At 37.1% G+C, this 22,407-nt stretch overlaps 1 protein-coding gene across 1 annotated transcript; it reads right to left on the bottom strand.

Annotated features, from left to right (window-relative positions):
• Positions 1–2,942: 2,942 nt before the first annotated feature.
• Positions 2,943–11,618, bottom strand: LOC131938190 (uncharacterized). The gene is made up of 3 exons (XM_059296103.1): positions 11,503–11,618; positions 8,004–8,112; positions 2,943–5,489 (listed from the first exon to the last, which is right to left on the bottom strand). The coding sequence occupies exons 1-3, from the start codon at positions 11,510–11,512 to the stop codon at positions 5,249–5,251; spliced, it is 360 nt and encodes a 119-aa protein (XP_059152086.1). The 5' UTR covers positions 11,513–11,618; the 3' UTR covers positions 2,943–5,248.
• Positions 11,619–22,407: the final 10,789 nt, after the last annotated feature.

The raw sequence follows: 22,407 nt of genomic DNA, 5'->3' as shown, positions 1-22,407 counted from the left end.
AGGTGGGTGGTGACACCATCCTCGGTGGGTGGTGACACCATAATAGGTGGGTGGTGACACCATCCTCGGTGGGTGGTGACACCATAATAGGTGGGTGGTGACACCATCCTCGGTGGGTGCTGACACCATACTAGGTTGGTGGTGACACCATAATCGGTGGGTGGTGACACCATCCTCGGTGGGTGGTGACACCATAATAGGTGGGTAGTGACACCATCCTCGGTGGGTGGTGACACCATACTAGGTGGGTGCTGACACCATTCTAGGTGGGTGGTGACACCATGCTAGGTGGTGACACCATGCTAGGTGGTGACACCATGCTAGGTGGGTGGTGACACCATGCTAGGTTGTGACACCATGCTAGGTGGTGACACCATGCTAGGTGGTGACACCATGCTAGGTGGGTGGTGACACCATGCTAGGTGGTGACACCATGCTAGGTGGGTGCTGACACCATACTAGGTGGGTGCTGACACCATGCTAGGTGGTGACACCATGCTAGGTGGGTGGTGACACCATGCTAGGTGGTGACACCATTCTAGGTGGGTGGTGACAACATGCTAGGTGGTGACACCATGCTAGGTGGGTGCTGACACCATACTAGGTGGTGACACCATGCTAGGTGGGTGGTGACACCATGCTAGGTGGTGACACCATTCTAGGTGGGTGGTGACAACATGCTAGGTGGGTGCTGACACCATCCACGGTGGGTGGTGACACCATACTAGGTGGCTGGTGACACCATCCTTGGTGGTGAGACCACCGTACTAGGGGGTGACTCTCCTAGGGAGACTATCATAGGTGGTGACACCATCCTAGCATGAAAAGTAAACGTCAACTTTTTCCAATTTGTTTACTAACTTCTTAAAGCTACAAGCCTTAATGAGCACACCTTGACACCATGCAGGAGAAGGGTGACTCAAATACCACCCGAGTTTTAATACATCTGTGACGGAGTGGTAACACCCTCGGTTACACACAGCTAGTACAGAATTAACCTACACTAACCTTGTAGGGGAACTGGACTAAACTGAAGCAATCCCATAATGTTCTAACACAGCTTAAATACCCTTACAGAAAACAGCTACAAAACGGACTGTCACAACTCACAGCACCAGAATTGAACAGGGACGAAGGGATAGGGTACAAATTATCAAAGTTTCTTCCAGGCATCTCTTCGGCGGGGCTCTGTCCCCCCCCCCCCCCCCCGAAAAAAATCTACCCCCCCCCCAAACGAAATGGAATTATATAGAAAACATACTTTTACTAGTATCCCCCACCCTCCCCGAAAAATGTTATCCGACACCCCTCCCCCCCCCACACTCCCCCCCCCGCGAAAATATCAAGTGCCTCCCAGAGAAAAGGGTCTGGAAGAAACACTGCGAAGTATAAACAACATTGCCTTCCATTCATCCACTCAGACTTATTCACTACAACTACCCCGTCCACCGTATGCTTTTTTTTTTTTCAAAATATCTAATTTTTCACTCATACCTGAGATCAGGTTATCTCACCAAATTTGAAGGCAGCCCATTTCGGTGCGTAAGGTGCAGTATTATCATGTTATAGACCGTATTTGTTATCTTTTTGTTATTCGAACTCAAATTAAACTACTCAATCAAACACGTCCCAAAATAAACATTTAAAAATTAAGTTTGAAGCAACATTTGAAGCAACATTAAAATCAAGATTTATTTACATCACCAAACTATTAATTTTTTTTAAAATTTTGCAGAATTTCAAATGTGCTTAGTTGTTACATTTTTCAATTATATCTATATAAAACTAATTTAAAAAAACATAAAAAAAGAAAAATAATATATTAAGATGTTTCCGAAATAATTAGGTAAAAATAAAAATTTTCACGGTATTAAGAAGGGCATTAACTGTACTATTTAGATAATCCAAGACATGCTTCATTATTTCCCTGTAATGTTAATGGCGATTTAATTGTTTTGATTTTTTATTACCACGTTTTCTTTAACTTGCTTTCTCTGTTTGTTTGTCTTTCCAATCAAATCTTGCGATCGAAATTTCTGGCACTTCCCAGTTAGCTAGCGCGCTGAAATTTTCAGGGAAGCTTTCTTTTGGATGACCATTGAATATTCAATTGTTATTATTACTAAATTGATCAATGGAAACATTTTATTGAGCATTTTAGACCGCTATATAATCTATATATATAATTCTCCTCTGCTAGCGTTAGAAAAAAAACCAGCGACGCGTACCTCGCGCGCAGTGAAGCGAACGATCACATGTCGCCACAGGCTTAGGGGCAGAGAATTTAGCTTGAACCGAGTTTAAACTTACAGGAGGTAGGCCAGTTTGGGGGAGACGATATGGTCGAGTGGTTGGGCACACGATTGCTATCCCACTCGACACGGGTTCAAATCTATGTGTTCTAGTCAGTAACGTATTCAAACAACGTGTTTTTTACGAGTTGTCTTTTTACGAGTTGTCTTTTTACGAGTTGTCTTTTTACGAGTTGTCTTCGTTTACCCAAAAAAAGTGAAAAGATAAAATCGATAGCAAGATTTTAATGCAAACAAACAGACAAAGACTAAAAAGTAGAAAATAATAATCATTAAAAAAGTTTTAAAAAACCCACGTTTTCTGATTGAACTAAAAAGTAGAAAATAAATGCTATAGGCCCTACATCACAATAATGCAAGCGATCACTCTACTATAAGCGAGCAAAAACGTGGGGCGCCGTGATTTTCTTACAGTTTCTAATACTCTCTACAAGCTCCCTAATAAAAGTCAATAGTATTATCTAATCAATAGTAATATAACTTTTACTTCGGCGCCCCACGTTTTTGATCGCTTATAGTAGAGTGATCGCTTGCATTATTGTGATGTAGGGCCTATAGCATTTATTTTCTACTTTTTAGTTCAATCAGAAAACGTGGGTTTTTTAAAACTTTTTTTAATGATTATTATTATTACGTGAAATTAAAACAAAAATACTCAACCATGAAAGCTTTCCGTATACTACTGAACTAGTTATACAACAGGGCATGTTTCTTATAAAAACAAATTAAACCTTCACTTAATACAATAAATGTAATGTTAGATAATGAACATCTAAAACATACTTCTTTACAGTTTTATTTATATTTGAAAGTACTATCATTTGAAAAAAGTAAAGAATAACAAACATGTACAAAATATGTGCTTTCGAATTTGATTGTTAATATTCAAAGCTAATAAAACAAATGACAATCGAAATTAAAATTATTTTCAATTGAAATAGTTAAAATAGTGCTCCTTTTATTAAAAAAAGAAATAACTGCATTTATAAAATACCATTTTTGTAATGGTTGTTTCCCTTTTCTATTGGTATAAAGCAGGGGTCGGCAACCTTTTGAAGCGGAAGAGCCAAAAGTTACAATTTTCAAAATTGCCTTGGTTTTAAAGAGCCACTAACATTTTTTTTATTTCAAATATTTTATTTTTTATTAAGATTATTAGTATTTGTTCAAGGAGCTGGAGAGCCGCATCTTAATATCGCGAGCCGCAGGTTGCCGACCCCTGGTATAAAGTGCAATAAGTAGAGGTAATTTAAATTAAGGCTTTAGTTATCCTAAAAACATGCTGTACTACGAAAAATTATTAATTAGAAAACTATAAACATTTTACAGCAAAATTTCTTTTAATCCAATTCCTGTTCAGTTGTTAAAATATTTAAAGTAAATTAATTTTATAAACAAAGTAGGGTTTTAAAAAAACATTTTTTTTTCAAAATGTAAATTGTTATAAATTTTGATGGTGTAATTGATTTAGTATAAAGCGATTTTAGTTTATTACACTTTGTTTTCTTTATTAAATTTCAAAATGCACTTTTTTACATTTACTAAGGAGGACAACTGTTTGTTTAGTGCTAATATCGTGCTTACTTCCCTTTTCCCTTTTATATTTGATCCAATAAACAGGTGACAACTTAGCAGTCTCTAAGTTTGTTGAGAGCGTTATTAAAACAAATACGCTATTGTTTGAAAATTTAAATGTTATAATTATTTACATCAAAATCGAAATAATTTTATGAAAGAGATTAAAAATAGATGGGTAAGCCTCAGTATAGAGTTCTGAAAACGTCTAGTTCAATTCAAAAGTCCTTTTTTCAAGAATAAATATATTTTCAGGACGGCATGTACATATATAAAATATTCAAAGTTTTAATAATATAATTTCTAAAAAGCAAAAAGTTTTTGCAACTATAAATAGCAAATAAAGTAAGTTAAAAACAAAAACTGGTCAAAAGAAACGAAACCTGCAACGCCAACTAGTTTGGTTAAAATAGACAGGGTGGATCAGCTGACTGCTAGCATAGAATAGTTGTATTTAGTTTTAATGTCTACCTACTTTTTAAAATTTTATATTGCTAGGCACTATCAACGTTCTCGTATTTTATAAATAGAATCAGGGGAGATGATACAACGACAAATCTACCTGGGATTAAAAACTTAAAATGATGACAAAAATGTTGTACACACATAGATCTTTATAACTTTTTTTTCAAATGAATGACACACTTTTCTTACAGAATGGCTCAGCATAATAGTTTTAAAAATTCCCTGTAGTTTTAAACATTACTTCTTGTTTATTACTAATTAATTTTAAAAAAAATTAAAATCTACCAATCTAAAAAAACCTCACTCGTAATTTCAAAATACGGGCAAATCTGTATTTCCAGGTTGATAAAAGGTGAATCTAAAGATTATGTAGATTGCTCTTTACGATAGTTACTGGATTACTTCTACTAAGCTAGCAGTCATTTGGTTAGTCACCTGATAAGTCACCATTAGAGTACGCACAACACTCCACCAATCACCAACATCCTCCTCTACCACCAGTCACCAACTTCCTCCTCTACAACCCTAACACCAGTCACCAACATCCTCCTCTACCACCAGTCACCAACTTCCTCCTCTACAACCCTAACACCAATCACCAACATCCTCCTCTACCACCAGTCACCAACATCCTCCTCTACCACCAATCACCAACATCCTCCTCTACCACCAGTCACCAACATCCTCCTCTACCACCAGTCACCAACTTCCTCCTCTACCACCAATCACCAACATCCTCCTCTACCACCAGTCACCAACATCCTCCTCTACCACCAGTCACCAACTTCCTCCTCTACAACCCTAACACCAGTCACCATCATCCTCCTCTACCACCAGTCACCATCATCCTCCTCTACCACCCTGCTAGCGTTGCCCGGCCCCCCCTCCACCTTGACTCAGGACCTGGCCACAACCTGGGTCATCTCCGTCTCCACCGACAACTGTGCAGATGATGCCTTGGTTCCCTTATGTCCCTCTTGATCTTTAGGGGCCTCGGGATCTTTAAGATCCTTGGGGTCTTTAGTATCCTTGGGTTCTTTAGGTGACTGGGGGTCTCTCTGGGTTTTGATGGCCTTTAAATTACTCGCAGTAGCTAGGGGAGGTGCCGATCGTCCCTTTGTACCGACTTGATTTAGCCTGTAATGTTTTATAAGTAAACGAATTAGATGAGTAAAATAATGTTAAAATATAAGTAGTTTGACTTAAAGTACTCAAGGCCCTTGCACAACACAAGTAAAATAACTGTTATAAGTAAATTAACTTTATATCAACATAACAAATAGGCTATTGTTGCATGGGTCACGCCGTAGAACCGACTTTATTGTTCCTTTATATAAACTTTTTTTTAAAAGCCGTGTGGTTGTTACGTTTGATGCGTATCGTCAATGGCGTAGTGAGGGGGGGAGCGGGGGTGCGGACCGCACCGGGTGACACCATTTAGGGGGTGACACTGAGGCAAAAAATAGCAAAATATATAGAGAAAAACTTGAGGGGGGGGGTGTGCAAATCGAAAGTTCGATGGGGGGTGCAAATCAAAAGTTTGAGGGGGGGGGGGGTGCAAATCGACAGTTTGAGAGAGGGGGGTTCAAATCGAAAATTTGAAAGTTTGTCCCCTGGAAGGGTCACTACGCCTCTGCGGGGGTGGCACCATTAACTGCCGCACCGGGTGATACCCGACCTCGCTACGCCACTGCATGTCGTTGTTTAAAGTGTTGGATTGCTCGCATATTTATTGATGTGTAGGAGTGTTGATGTCATTGTGTGTTGATGGTTATACACACACACACACACACACACACGCAAACACACACACACACACACACACACACACATATATATATATATATATATATATATATATATATATATATATATATATATATATATATATATATATATATATATATATATATATATATATATATATATATATATATATATATCTGAAAGCCTAGACTGACGTTCGTTATGAATGAAGTGACTCCCACAGCGATCATAAAAGTTAACTGAGTAAGCTAAAGCAAGTACAAGTCTAAATATAACAGGAAGCGAATGTCAAGTGAAAGTCAAGCTGTTGCCAATATGTGACGGTGTGGTTGAGTAAAAGAGTATTCGACTGCGAGCTCGAAAGTCTAGAGTTCGGATCCCGGTCCCAGCTAGATTCTGCAAGACGTTCCTCAGTCCACCTAGCTCTGGTGGGTATCTGCAGAGGCGTAGCGAGGGGGGGGGGCGGGGGGTGCGGATCGCACCGGGTGACACCATTTAGGGGGGTGACACCAAGGCAAAAAAAAGCAAATTATATAGAGAAAAATCATAATTCCACATAATTAAGTGATTGATCCGAGTGTTAAATGGTTTTTTAAGAGATGCAAATTGAAAGTTTGAGGGGGGTGGGGTGCAAATCGATAGTTTGAGGGGGTGGGGGTGCAAATCGAAAATTGAAAGTTTGTCCCCGTGAAGGGTCGCTACGCCTCTGGGGGGTGACACGATTAAGGGCCGCACCGGGTAACACCCGACCTCGCTACGCCACTGGGTATCTGACTCTCGTTAAGAATAGTTAAGTAGCTAGGTGAACACACCATACCTACATATGCCCAGTCAAGAATCATGTGAACCCTTCTTCAATCGTCCTATGAATCGCCTGGTTGGAAATCTGTACTCAATTTACCGTAGTAGCGACAGAGTAGGACCAAATTGTTCCTTAAATCTCAATACTCTCGTACATGCTATGAAAACATCTATTAAAAACTACTGAACTCCGCAGCGTTGCATGCACTAAATTACCAAAACCCTTAACCAAGGACCTCTTTCATATACTCAAGTTATCGTGTTTACACACACACACACACACAGACGCACATACACACACAGACATACGGACAAGATTGTAAAACTATGTTTTTCCGACTCAGTGAGCCCTAAAACGTCGAGATTTTTTTTTTTGCACGATTACAAGACTTTCTCTATACTTCGTATATACGAGAAAGTAAAATAGGAACTTTACAAAACTTAAATGTCCCGTATACTCTAACAAACCCTAGCCATAAATCTGACATTTACTATGATAAAAACCCAATTGTGTCAAACTGATCTTGGAAGATAATAAAATTAAAAAAAAAATGGCCAGTAATCAGAAGCTCATGATTCTAAAACTTTGCTACTATAAAACTGTGAATACATCCAACAACATTAGGACTTGGCACACCAAAAATTTACCTTTTAATTGACACAGCATTCGTTTATCTTTAACCTTTACACACATATATCTTTTATCTTTACACAACATAAGTACACATTTTAACGTTATACAACACAAATTTACCTTTAATTTTTGCCAACACTGTTACATTTGGTACACAACATTAAATTACGTTTTAACTTTACCAGAAAAAAATCCACTTCTTATCTTTACACAATGTAAACTTACCATTTAACTTTACACAATGTAAATTTACTTTTTATCGTTGCACAATGTAAATTTACCTTTTATCTTTACACAATATAAATTTACCTTTTAATTTTACACAATGTAAATTTAAATTTTATCTTTACAAAATGTAAATTTACCTTTTAATTTTACACAATGTAAATTTACCTTTTAATTTTACACAATGTAAATTTACCTTTTATCTATACATAAAGTAAATTTACCTTTTCTTGATCCTCCCGGCGGAGATAGTACACAGAACGACATTGATGAAAATAGTAGCATACGCCAGCCCCAGACCAATGCTGAACACTATGGTGAGATATGTATCCCCTGTAGCACATAATACAAAAGATACGTTTACAAAACTAGTTTTACATTTAAGATTGGTACCTATATAAACTATGTGTTTTGAAAACAAGTTTACTGACAGGATTGGTGCCTGAGGCGTCGAGAGGCGAGAGCGGGAGGGGGGGGGGGGGGGGTGCGGACCCAACTGGGTAACATCAATTGGGGGGGGGGGGGGTGAAACCATGGCAAAAAAATGGCAAAAAAAAATATAGAAAAAAATGCCTTTTGTCTGTTTAGGTAATGATTATTTAGAGTTAAAAAAGTCTTTTAGGTACAAATTAACGCTCCCGACAATGGCGAGGGGGGGAAGGTCTACTCTATTGCTCAAACCTGCTAACTAACTATATATATATATATATATATATATATATATATATATATATATATATATATATATATATATATATATATATATATATATATATATATATATATATATATATATATATATATATATATATATATATATATATATATATATATATATATGGTGTATACTTTTTTCTTTTGGTGGGGTGGGGGGGGGGGGGTGACACCATGAGGTGCCGCACCGGGTGACACTCGACCAAGCAACGCCACTGATTGGTAACGATACAAAACCACACATTTTAAAAATAAGTTTAACATACCAAAAAAATACGTTTGGTTCCCCAATTAAAAAAAAATACGTTTTAAAACGCAAGTATTACACACATGAGTGCTATCAATACAAACATTCATCTGCCATATTGCATGTGGGGTCCAAAAGGTTTTCTCATAACTTATATAAACATCAACGGCAAAGCTAAAACATAATTTCTGTGTTTGGCTTAAACAATAGACAGTTGTACAAGAAGCTGTGCTTCAATAACACGTACATTACACGTTTAAAATAAAAATCAGTTTTAGGGGTCGTTCACTGAAGGCGTTTGCACAGAGGAGAAAATGGATGGGGGGGGGGTAAGGTTTTTAAAAACTAGACTTTTGTGGACTCACTAAACTGGGTTCAGATTCATTTTCAGCATGTTAATATTAACATCCAAACTTTAACAAAAAATAATATAAAGTGTGTACATTTATTTAAACGGCAATTGTGATGATATATTTAAATAGCAGTGACATAAAAAACACAAAGACAAAACACGAACTTCTAGGGCGTACGGTTAAGGAACGTCGAAGGAAAAAGAAAAATGAGTTGAGAACCCCAGGTAGTCACTCGACTTAGAGTAATGATGCGTATAAATATCTATCTATATATATAATTCTCTTCTTCGAGCCGTTAGAAAACAAGCTGCAAACGCTCTCCCTACCTCCCCACCCCCACATGGTTTTAGTGAGCTGTGTTCACTCTAAATGTGTACAAGCAGAGCCAACGATTTTAAACGTAGGGGGGGGGGGAGGAGGGGGGGAGGGAAGGAAGGGGGGGGGGGGGGTTATGGTCCTTAACGAGCTACTTATAGTGTTTTAAAGAAATATTTTCAGTGGCAGCGTTGGTTGGTACTGTCGAATTCACAAATTATGAATTATTGAAAATTAGAAACAACTAAATAGCGGCGTATGTTATGCCGCGGGCCGGCTCGTATATATATAATTCTCTTCTGGGAGCCGCTAGAAAACAAGCTGCAAACGCGCCTAGAAAACAAGCTGTAAACGCGCTCCCTACCTCCCCACCCCTACATGGTTTTAGTGAGCTGTGTTCACTCTAAATGTTTACAAGCAGAGCCAACGATTTTAAACGTGGTGGGGGGGGGGGGAGGGGGGAAGGAAAGGGGGGGGGGGGGGTTATGGTCCTTAACGAGCTACTTATAGTGTTTTAAAGAAATATTTTTAGTGGCAGCGTTGTTACTGTCGAATTCACAAATTATGAATTACTGAAAAGTAGAAAAAACAACAACTAAATAGCGGCGTATGATATGCCGCGGGCCGGCTCGTAGGAAATAATACTCTAAAACTTCTCTTTAACTACAAAACATAAATATTTGAAAGACTAATTTATATTTAGTGTACGCATCAGGACCTGCTGGTCAGGTAGATGTAAATGTACACGTTAAAACCTGTTCGCCTATCTAAACATGTTCCTCATGTAAACATTCATGTACGCTTCTACCCACGGTATGAACTACAGCAGACAAAGTTACACTTCTTTCAGGTGATAATCTAAGTTCCCCGAACATGCAAGACATAAAACACAAACTAGTATAGCGAGGGCATAGAGGACAAACGCATTTTTTTCCACACAAAAAAACATAATCTCGAGAAAAATGAGTTTATAAATCTCATTCCAATATTAAAATACTGTAAACTAATATGTTTAAACATTCATAAAATATTTGCATTCTTTTTTTTTCTGACATTGTAGCTTACATGAGTGTTCTAGTAGCTTGTATTATTGACAGTATCATTATAAAAGTACATCGATTTGACAAAAAAAGTGAACACTGGATTTGTCCTGTATACCCTCGATAAATAGTATTATTTATGAAACATGAATTCTACTTTATCTGCCTAATAAATCGCTAGGTCTAAAGAGGAATCTTTACTTCATCTTTTTACTTTCTCGTATATACGAAGTATAGAGAAAGTCTTGTAATCGTGCAAAAAAAAAAAATCGAGATTTTTGCAAATCTCGACGTTTTACATCTCACTGATACGGAAAAACATAATTTTGCAATCTTGTCCGTATGTCTGTGTGTCTGTGTGTGTGTCTGTGTGTGTGTGTGTCCGTGTGTAAACACGATAACTTGAGTACCGTTACAGCTAGGTTGATGAAATTTCATATATAAGTATTTAATCAAAATCGTAGATCCGTATCAACTTTTGAGCGATTTCCGATAACCGGAAGTGGTACTTTTCCTACTTTGAATTTTTCAAAAGCCTATAACTTGAGTACTATTTCAGATAGATAAAAGAAATTTCATACGTAAGTAAAAGATCTAATTCTCTACCTTCTATTAAATTTTGAGTCATTTCCGTTGACTGGAAGTAGTACTTTACGCTACTTCCGATTTCTCAAAAAACTAATGTAAATTTTAAAAGTAATAATAATATTGCGCACTATTATGCGCTTTTTTATTTCGCGTTCACTTGGTGAGCAATTAATTTGTCTACGAGATTTTATTCTATTTTTAAAACTTTAAGTATTTAAAATGGATTAAAAATCATGTCTATAGCCCGAGTTCCCATCCCCTGTTATTTTATATAAGAATATTCGAGAAAGTTTTGGGGAGATCACTCCCTGTTTATTTATTTTTACTTTATGAAAGTTTTTTTTACAATGTAGTTATTTATACCTAACCAATCCCCTTTTGCGAAAGTTTGTTGTTTCTACCGATAGGCATAATATAGATGCACAGAGTTTAATACCTTAATAAAACAATTGTAATAATTACTTACAGCAACTCATATTGAATCTTTGTTTCTAGTTAACAGCGGGTTAGCTATCGCCCAAAGAAATCCTCACAGCGGTCTGAAAGCTAGCAGTCGCACGTTAAACAATAGTGTCGCCTCAAAGAGCGGAGGTTTATTTCCTCACACCTCTGTTGGCTGGGGGTAGTGTGGGGAGAGGGGGTGGGGCAGTCGTCTGTGCTAGGTGGCGCAACGGTCGTGAAAAGGTAGAGAGAAAGAGGTGATTGTATCCAAGCAACGATTACAAGGCCTAATATGCGCTTTATTTTATGCAGAGTTATTTTGAAATCAAAGTTTTAAATTGTTTGTTTTTGGGCAGGAAAAGTGAACATCCATTCAGGCAGTCGTTAAGCTTTTAACTATTTGTTGTCAAGCATTAAAAGCTCTTCTCAACCCCACCCTAGCATATATATATATATATATATATATATATATATATATATATATATATATATATATATATATATATAAATATATATATATATATATATATATATATATATATATATATATATATATATATATATATGTTCATATATATATATAAATATATATATATATATATATATATATATATATATATATATATATATATATATATATATATATATATATATATATATATATATATATATATTTATATATATATACCTCAATTTTTATAACTTAATACTGACATTTATTATACAGTAAGAAAGGGACCACAGTGAAGAAGTAAGGGGAGTGGGGAACGTTGTGGTCTAGCGGTAGAGTCTAGGTTTGAAACGGCAGATCGATATTCATATATTCATATCCTGGTGGAAACTCTCGGCTCTAGGGGCTGGTAACATGGGTGAGAGAGAGTCGGGGATAACTGAATACGAGAGGGAGACAGGGAGAGAGACAGGGGGAGAGGCAGGGAGAGAGACAGAGTGCAGAGAGAGTCAGAAAGGGAGAGAGCCAGAAAGAGAGATACAGAGAGACAGAGAGAGACAGAGATGAAGAGAGAGGCAGAGTGCAGAGAGAGTCAGAAAGGGAGAGAGCCAGAAAGAGAGATACAGAGAGACAGAGAGAGACAGAGTTGAAGAGAGAGGCAGAGTGCAGAGAGAGTCAGAAAGGGAGAGAGCCAGAAAGAGAGATACAGAGAGACAGAGAGAGACAGAGATGGAGAGAGAGGCAGAGTGCAGAGAGAGTCAGAAAGGGAGAGAGTCAGAAAGAGAGATACAGAGAGAGACGGAGATGGAGAGAGAGGCAGAGTGCAGAGAGAGAGAGAGGGAGAGTCAGAAAGGGAGAGAGCCAGAAAGAGAGATACAGAGAGACAGAGAGAGACAGAGATGGAGAGAGAGGCAGAGAGCAGAGAGAGAGAGACTAAAAGATATAGCCTACACAGAGAGATATAGGAGGTACAAATTGAAAACTTTTTCTAATCGAAGTTTTGAGAAATAAATAATCATAGTTTTTAGTCAGTTATGACATTCAAAGAGAAATTTTAAAATAAAGGTAAAAATAAGCATAGTACAGTATGTACCTCGGGCTACGAACAGTTCGGTTTACGAAGTACCTATAAATAAAGACAACGGTTTAAATTGATGGTACGCAATACGAAGTAAAACGTCATTTTAAACAAGTAACCGTGTAGATTTGAGAGTGTAACCTACAGTTTCCTTGAACTTCGCAAGTGAAAAGATTGTGTGCGCAACCGCCTTTAATTTCTTACAGAACGAGACGGGCACCCATTAAGGCTGGGTGGACTCGTGTACGTCTAGCTGTTTCAGGCACCCCTGGGCTGGCACTGGCCAACCCATAAAAACTTGGGGCAGGGGTAAGGCGGTATGGCTGAACATACATTTTTTATTACTTCCTATAATATAGAAACAAATAATGATTTTAGTCAGTATTGGGCTATGATAGTGGAAAGCCCACACATTTTTCGTTTTTGGTATATGATATATATATATATATATATATATATATATATAAAATTATATATGCGTGTGTGTGTGGTGTGCGTATGTATGGATATGTGTGCATTTAAGGAATAAACACAGTTTTAATGTCAGTCTAATCATTAGCAGGAGAAAGCAACAAGACGAGACAAAACGAGACAATCTCGTTTTGGATTCACCTCTTTTGATGGTGTCACCCGGTGCGATCGCCCCTCCCCACCCTTTTCCCTCCCCACTTTAACCTGTTGGTTCTGCTGCTTGGATGTGCCCACACGCTCCTTACAACAGACACAGGTGAATCGTAGGCTTAGATTTACTCAGGTATCGAACTTAAGGGGCTGGGGCGGGGTGCAGGAGGGGGATCTGGTGTGACCGTTTGTCTCAAGGTTGACAATTAAAAAAATTCACTTGAACGATTACCAGTCCCGAGTTCAGCTCATTCACAGTATTTAAATAGGGCAAAGGTCAGCAATATTTTAAAGAAGTGTAACAAAAACATATCTTATTTTTTTTTTGGAACTTTTTAACTTTATATCTTCATTCGGATATTTTACTAAAACAATTGTATGCCCATATTTTCTGTTGTCATTTCTTAGTAGCAAAGCAAGTACTTATCCCGTTTAATTAACTCGGCCCGTATGGTTCCAGCGTTAAGGGGCCGCAAGAATAGCCTGAACATGTGTTAAGGGGACTGTATCAGCCTGACAACAAAAAATAATAACACTAATACATTTTTACCATGGTGGTTAAGACCGCACAGCTATAAAACGGCCTATAAATAAATATAAATGTGTAATGCAAAATATTTTTACATTAGTTTTTTACTGAATAAAATTAATTATTTAAATTTAAAAGTGAAGTTTTCCAAAAACACAAACAGATTTTAAAAAGAAACATAAATGATATCATGTTAATTTTTCTTACAATACTGTTTTTACAAGCGTTATTATAAGAGTTAAAATTCATAAACAGTTTTGAAATATTTAGTTTGTTTCTTGAACACATTTTGGGAAATTGTAAGTTGTACGTTACACATATGTTCACACACACACAAACACACACACACAGACGCACACATGCACACACACGCAAGCACACATCTGCAGTTTTCGTCATGTCCATGGGCTTGATTGAATGTATTTTTGGGCTGGGGACTGAGGTAGGGGGCCACTGGGGGTCTAAGAAGCGTTAAGTCCGGGTGTACGTAGGCTTGTTGCCATGACCACCGTCTAAAAATAACCTGTCACGTAGGCATAGCTATTTTGGTGAAACGGTTTAAAATTAATTTATGCTCCTTTCTCTTTAACGAAACTTTTCAAACAATGGTTTTAAATGGCTATCCCATAAACTGCTTTAACACTAGTCAGCCTATGTGGGAGACCAACTCTTGCGACGTGTTAAATTGCTGATTGAAGGCTTCGTTAACAGCAGATCACCAGTCAAAGTTTATGGGCTCGTGTAAAAACTCGGCTGGTTGTAATGAAAGAGAGCTTTGGTTTGTATTGCTATCCTAACCCTGGACAGAGCCGTAGAACTAACCCTTGACCTAACCATAGACCTAACCGGTGACCTAACCATAAACCTAACCCTTTACCTAAACCTTGACCTAACCAATGACCTAACCCTTGACCTAACCATAGACTTAACCATAGACCTAACCCTTGACCTAACCATAGACCTAACCCTTAACCTAACCATAGACCTAACCCTTGACCTAACAATAGACCTAACCCTTGACCTAACCATAGACCTAACCCTTGACCTAACCATACATGTATCCCTTGACCTAACCATAGGTGTAACACTTGACCTAACTTGACACTATTGACAGTTGTAATTTTTCTAACACAAAACACGAGGTTTTAATAAGCTGCGCGTTGTTTTTGAATGGGTTTTAATTAATTATTTTTTTAAAAATTTAAACGTTATGCTTCAAATTTTTATTTGTTTCCGACTGAATAGAGTTTGTTGTTTTTTATTTTACGAGAGGTCGGGTATTAAATACGTGTTTTATTATTTTGATATCTAAAATAGTTTTAAAATAGCATACAATAATTTCTTTAATCGATTATTGTGTTCGGTCGATGTATTGTTAGATCATGTGACGCATGTTTGGGGTGGGGGGGGGGGGGGGGAATGGGCAGGTATTCAGTCTGAGTCACGTGGTTTCCTAATTTATGGCAAAGTGTTGTCTTTGTGCTTCTGTGTTGTGTGAATTTGTGTATGTGTGCATGTGTGTGTGTGTGAATGGTTTATGTATGTGTGTACGTGTGAATGAATATGTCTGTATATATGTATATGTATATATATATATATATATATATATATATATATATATATATATATATATATATATATATATATATATATATATGTGTGTGTGTATCAATTTGTGTGTATGTCTGTATGGATGTATGTGTGTATGTGTGTGTATGTGTAAGTAATGTGTGTGAATTTCTTCTGATCTACATGCTTATGTGACTCAACGCGAGACTGTGTATGCAGTTGGTTGGGCCTATTAGAAATTAGAAAAAAAAATAACCCTGGTGCCTTAAGTAGCCATACGTAACGTGAAGGGTCCCGAAGAGTTGCTTAAACTGACTTGATGTATTACTGATTCACAGGTTTAAGGCTCTCTGTTTATTTAAAGTTAATTTGTTCAGACACTGATAAGTGTAGGCTATACAATTATATATATATATATATATATATATATATATATATATATATATATATATATATATATATGTATATATATATATATATATATATATATATATATATATATGTATGTATATATATGTATATATATATATATGTATATATATATGTATGTATATTTATATATATATATATATATATATATATATATATATATATATATATATATATATATATATATATGGTTACATTTTCTATTTTCTATTTACTGTCTATATTTTATAACTTTGTCCGGTACGGGTAAAAGGAAGGGGGGGGGAGGAGGAGGAGGTTAACGTGATTCATGAGGCACTTCCTACAGCACCTCTACCCTGACGAGATGCCTGAAAGAAACTCTGTATATATATATATATAAATATATTTATATTTATATAAAACACCATCAGTTTTTTTTTGTTTTGTTTTGCTAAGATCCTTCCAACTCTCCAAAGGCACATGGCGTTTAAAAAAAAAAACAACTATTCAAGACTTAATTTTTTACTTCCCTTTAGGAAGAGCGGGTTTGATGACGTCACTGTGATAAAGACGTGTGTCTCTGCTGACATTTGACACCTGCGTGTCCCATACGTCACGTCAACAACCGAGTCTGTACCTGCTGTCTGTTTCACAGATCACGTACATGACTCATGTTGAAGTATACGTTTTTCATACGTTTATCATACGTTTATCATACGTTTATCATACGTTTGTCATACGTTTATCATACGTTTATCATACGTTTATCATACGTTTATCATACGTTTATCATACGTTTATCATACGTTTATCATACTTTTATCATATGTTTATCATACGTTTCGCATAAGTTTATCACACGTTTATCATTCGTTTATCATGCGTTTAGCATACGTTTTTCAAACGTTTATCATACGTTTGTCACACGTTTATCATACGTTTATCATACGTTTATCATAAGTTTATAATACGTTTTTCATACGTTATTATAGGTTTATCATACGTTTATCATAGGTTTGTCATACGTTTGTCATACGTTTATCATATGCGTGTCATACGTTTACGTTCATCGTACGTTTCTCATACGTTTATGATACGGTTATCTTATGTTCATCATACGTTTATCACACGTTTATCATACGTTTACCATACGCTTATCATACGTTTATCATTCGTGTATCATACGTTTAGTAGAATTATGTTTAAACGACAGGAAGTAGAAACAATAACATGTTTCGTTTTAGTTATCAAAGAATGATCTAATAATATTTTAGTAACTAGACAATTAACCCGTTGATGGTGAATTACAACGAGCTATGATGCTGTTTCCTTTTCTTTTCTCTAAACCAGGGGTTCCCAACCTTTTTTCACTCTAGAGCACATTCTAAAATATCGGTAGGGTGGCGGGCACCACCTATTTTAAATCGACAAATATATTATAACAAGAACTATAAATATCTCCTCAATAATTATAGTTTATTAATAGATCATCGCTTATGAATACAATAAATTACACACCTCGCTTTTAGCCTGTTAATTTTTTTTTAAAGAAAACTCCTAATTCGTGTTTCGTCTGACGAACATGTCTCCTATCTAACTGTCGTGACCCGAACAGGGCAGCAATCACAATGACAACATGCAGGGGCGGAACTACAGTGCCGCCAGACCCCGCAATGCGGGGGGGGGGGGGGGGGCATGCCGTTTAGGGGGCCCACAGCCACCCATAATCATTTTTTTAAAATAGTTAAAATTAATTTTCTTGCATTTTTGACCTGATGGTTGTTTTGAAAAAAGAATACTGTAGCTGCGGTTGGAGTATCTTTATTCTGTAGACACCATCCCATGCTCTTGTATATTCTTTTTCCTACAATCAAACACACGCTGTTGCCGGCAAAATTCTTTTGAAAAGACATCAATTGCGCGAGAGGCCGCTAGATATTAAAACGGCTTTTTGATACCATCCCATATTTGGTACTGATGGATAAAAGCACATAGAAGCGAATAGATAGCGCCTCAACAACTAAGCTGGCTCGTATCGGTGGTAGTGTTGACAAACTAGCGCTCCAACAACTAAGCTGGCTAGTATCGGTGGTAGTGTTGACAAACTAGCGCTCCAACAACTAATATCTAAGAAATAAAGTGCCGACATTGTTTACGTTTAATAACCACTGTTCTAGAAAACAAGGCAAACGTCTCAAATAAATACACGAATGATAGCGTGATAAATATATATATATATATATATATATATATATATATATATATATATATATATATATATATATATATATATATATATATATATATATATATATATATATATATATATATATATATATATGGGGGGCCCAAAACTTTTTTTTGCGGGGTGGCCCATTTTTTCTAGTTCCGTCACTGACAACATGTGCCTTGTGATTTAGCGCCTTCGGCGTTTATCGGATCAGTTCGTGGCGTTCGTTCCATTCGTTCACTTCGGTTTTCTGCGTGTACAAGGTGTGATGTGCAAATGGCACTAGCCGTTCCAGGCTAGCGTAAATAGTGCAGTCTGGCTCGCCGCTAGACAAGTTGGGACAAGTATTGAACATATTTAATAAATCTAGGCAGTCAAAAAAAAACTGTAACAAATGAATAAAAATAAATCATATTTTAAAATAATGTTTATGACAAAAATTCGGTCTCTGTCTAATAGTGAGAGGCGGGCACATACGAATAGTTTAGCGGGCGCCATGGCGCCCGCGGGCACAGGGTTGGGAACCCCTGCTCTAAACCACAACCAAACCCTCCACCTGAACCTAAATCTAAACATAAACTTCGGAACATGAACTAGTATTTACAAAGAACCGAAATTTAACTGGAAACGGAAATATATCCGGCAGCGGAACTTTATCCGGAACGGGAAATTTTACCGGAACGGTATCAGAATATTTAATCGGAACTGGAACTTTAAACGGAACTTGAGATAAAACCGGGATTTAACAGCAAAGGTTACTGTTGCCGGAATATAAAGTTTAACCGGAACCGGTAGTAAAATCATAAACGGAAATTATACCAGAATTTTACTGATACTGGAAAAAGAAACGGAGCTGGAACTTACCTGAAATTAACTAGATGCGAAAAAAAATATTTATCTTAAAGCCGAACTGTATTCGGAACCAAAATTTAAAACGGAACCGGAATTTTAGCCCGATAATTTCAGCGGCAATGGTTATTTAACGTAATTTTAACCGGAAATTTTATGAAATCGGAAACTGGAATCGGTACTTTATCTATACTGGAGCCGGAAACTTCATCGTAACCTTACCCTGAACCAATTACTTTTGAACAGGAATCAGAAATGTAACTGGAAGCGAAAATTTAACCAGAACTGGAGCTTAAAACGGAAACGGAAATTGAACAGGAACCAAAACTTTCAAATTTATGGGAAATTTAAAGAAAATGGAATTTTTTAAACTGGAGCTTCTATCCGGAAAAATCGGAAATTTAACCGGAAACGGATCAGGAAATTTGAAACGAAACGGAAATGTAAACAGAATCGTTTTTTTTTTACGGAACTTGGAGCTTTAAGCGGAACTGGAAATTCTACCGGAACCGCCACTTCTACCGGAATAAGACCTAAATTAAGCAAAATTAAGCAATCAATTAATAATTTGCCGCCTTAAAACATTGGCGATTTAGTCAATAGACGGAAAAACACAGAAAATAAAGGTTGACTTCTTTACAATATAAAACAATAGTAATTTTATAGTGTTTTTGGTGACTTTGGCACTTGGCGATAATTTATTACTCAGTTATTTATTAAATATGACCTAAATTAAAATTATTAAAATGGTAGATATAATCATTGGTAACTTTGCCGAAGCTACATTAATCTATCTACTAAGCATAACCATTCTAGTAGCCTACTACTTGTAAGCCATTCTACTTTGACTTTTTAAATTTTAGTTGGACGTAAATAAAACACGACGTCATCAAATATTCAAAATTTAAATTACACTGTCTCCTTTACCGTCGGCGCATTTAGAATAATCGTGAATTTTTGAAAAATAGCAGATGTGTACAGCTCACCGTCAAGTTCGATGGTTTTCTCTTCAGCTGTTCAATTTAACGTGTGGCTTATCCGTACACTCCATACTAGACATAGCTAGTGTGTACGAACCTCTACCTGAGGCCTATCTTGTATAAGCGTGACGTTTTTTCTTGGCAAGGTGAACCCGAACTGCGGACACTTCACCATGAAATTCTTGCGAATATAGATTCTTGCATCTTCCTGATGTACGGCATGCACTGACTAGCATTGCAACCATTGTGTTGTAGTTATCGGTGAACCGACCGGCTAAGCAAGCATCTGTCGTGTCAATCTAGGCTTGCTTAGTGTGTTTCCTGGTGTTACACCACTGCTTGTGCCTCTGCTTAGCTTGACGGGCGCACTTGTTTCTACCTCTGGGAGTTAGGCTTGTCGGCAGCGCCCTACAAGTAATGGCGTCGAACTAAGAAAGAGAGTAGTAAATCGTGTAGACCACATTTTGTAGACCATAAAAAGCAGGTGTTGACAGTAGGCTTAGTTTATACTTGATATAGAGGAGTCAAGTATAAGCTAAGCCTACTTTTTTTTTGACTCCATGCTCATGCTTTCTTGGAGGTCCGCGCACTTTTCAAACTTTAATGCTTAAAAGTTTTTAAATTCTTTTCAAACAGATGGCCCAACAGTTGCTCGACAGATGCACAAACAAGAAGGCCAGCAGATGGCTCAACAGATTCAACAGATGGCCAATCATATGACCCACCAGATGGCTCAACAGATAGCTTTAAAAGATGGCCAAACAGATGGCTCAGCAGATGGCCCAACAGATGGCTCAACAGATGGCCCAACATATGGCCCAACAGATGGCCCAACATATGGCCTAACAGATGGCTCAACAGATGGCTAAGAAGATGGCCAGTAGCGTACGCAGGGGGGGGGGGAGCAGGGGGAGCGGCCGCTCCCCCTCTGGCCATTTTCAGCAAAGTGGCGCCTTTTTGGAAACTTTTTAAACTCAAAGTTTTAACAATGATATTTGTTAAAAAATAGTTTTGGTCGGCACATGTAAATCACAAGATTTCTTTTGATGAGGCAATTAAGCATTATTGTACAAGTCTAGTAGTGTCTACGTTTACAACACGTATTAACAGCTGCATCAGTTTTCCATTCTAAAAATAACCATTACGATGCATTGCAATGTTTAAAAAACCTCTACGGGTAGTACCACTTGGCAAGATGGGTGTTAAGTTTAAGGCAACTGTATAATGTTTTTGCTTACGAATAATTGAATTAAAAAATGTTATACATAAAACTTCACACATAATTACTTTATATATACAGTTTGAACCGTGTTATTAATTTTTTAAAATTACAATACAGAAACAAATACAACTGATGTGGCACCTCTATTTAAATTTACTTATGGGCGAACTGCGTAGCGGTGGGGAAATTTTGACAGGTCAACAACGTCATCACGATGAAGTAGTAGTATTATGACAGTTTGGGCGATAGTGATTACGATTACAAATTATATGAAACAGTTACAACCCCCCTCCCCCATGGACCCCTCTGTAAAAAATATTGTCATAATACCACTGCTACTTATTTAAATCTATTTCTGAATCAGTATACATGTGTAATTTATATGTATGTTTAGAACAGTCATCTAAAAAACTGACGCTGTGTTCACTCTGAGTTGGATATCTCCCCCCCCCCCACCTCACCACCACAATTGTGTAGAGCGACATTAATGTCACACCTAGGTATACACTGGTTTGGATAATTGACCTAAAGTGACAGCACAGTAGTAAATGAAGTTAAACCCACCCCCCCCCCCACCCCTAACCCACCCCGAACTGATCTGTACAGTACTTTTGGGAAAACGCGTAATGATGTACCAAAGTACCATGCCGCCAGAAAATTAGCTTTTTAAACGTAAAAATATGTGACTATTGTTTTTGCAATTACCAGTAAAAGGGTGTGTGATCAATACAGTGATCTAACCCTTACCTATCACTATGTTAAAAATGATCTTTAAAGAACACATAGAAGCAGTAGTTAATTAAAAACATATGATCTGAACTAAAAGACAGATATTTAGTTAAATGTAGGCTGTTATTCCGACTGCTTTCTATTAAATAGAAAAGCGTGGTTTTATACCAACTCTGATTTCAAAAACTTTCACTATGCTGTAATACTTAAGCAGTATCGTAGCGAGGGGGGGGGGGGGCGGGGGGGGGACGACATATGTCTCCGGGCGCCGAGCTTAGGGGG

This window comes from Physella acuta, unplaced genomic scaffold (genome assembly GCF_028476545.2).
Source record: "Physella acuta isolate Inbredline_101_S28 unplaced genomic scaffold, ASM2847654v3 ptg000237l, whole genome shotgun sequence".
In the NCBI taxonomy this organism is placed as follows: Eukaryota; Metazoa; Mollusca; class Gastropoda; family Physidae; genus Physella; species Physella acuta.
Note: the sequence above shows the minus strand (reverse complement) of the source record. Positions and strands in the feature narration are given on the sequence as shown.

What these genes read in the sequence shown, in the direction of transcription:
- LOC131938190 (XM_059296103.1), bottom strand. An exon ending in GCCGGGAGGATCAAGAAAAG is followed by an intron (nt 5,490 to 8,003) that starts GTAAATTTACTT and finishes AAAACATTACAG; the next exon opens with GCTAAATCAAGTCGGTACAA.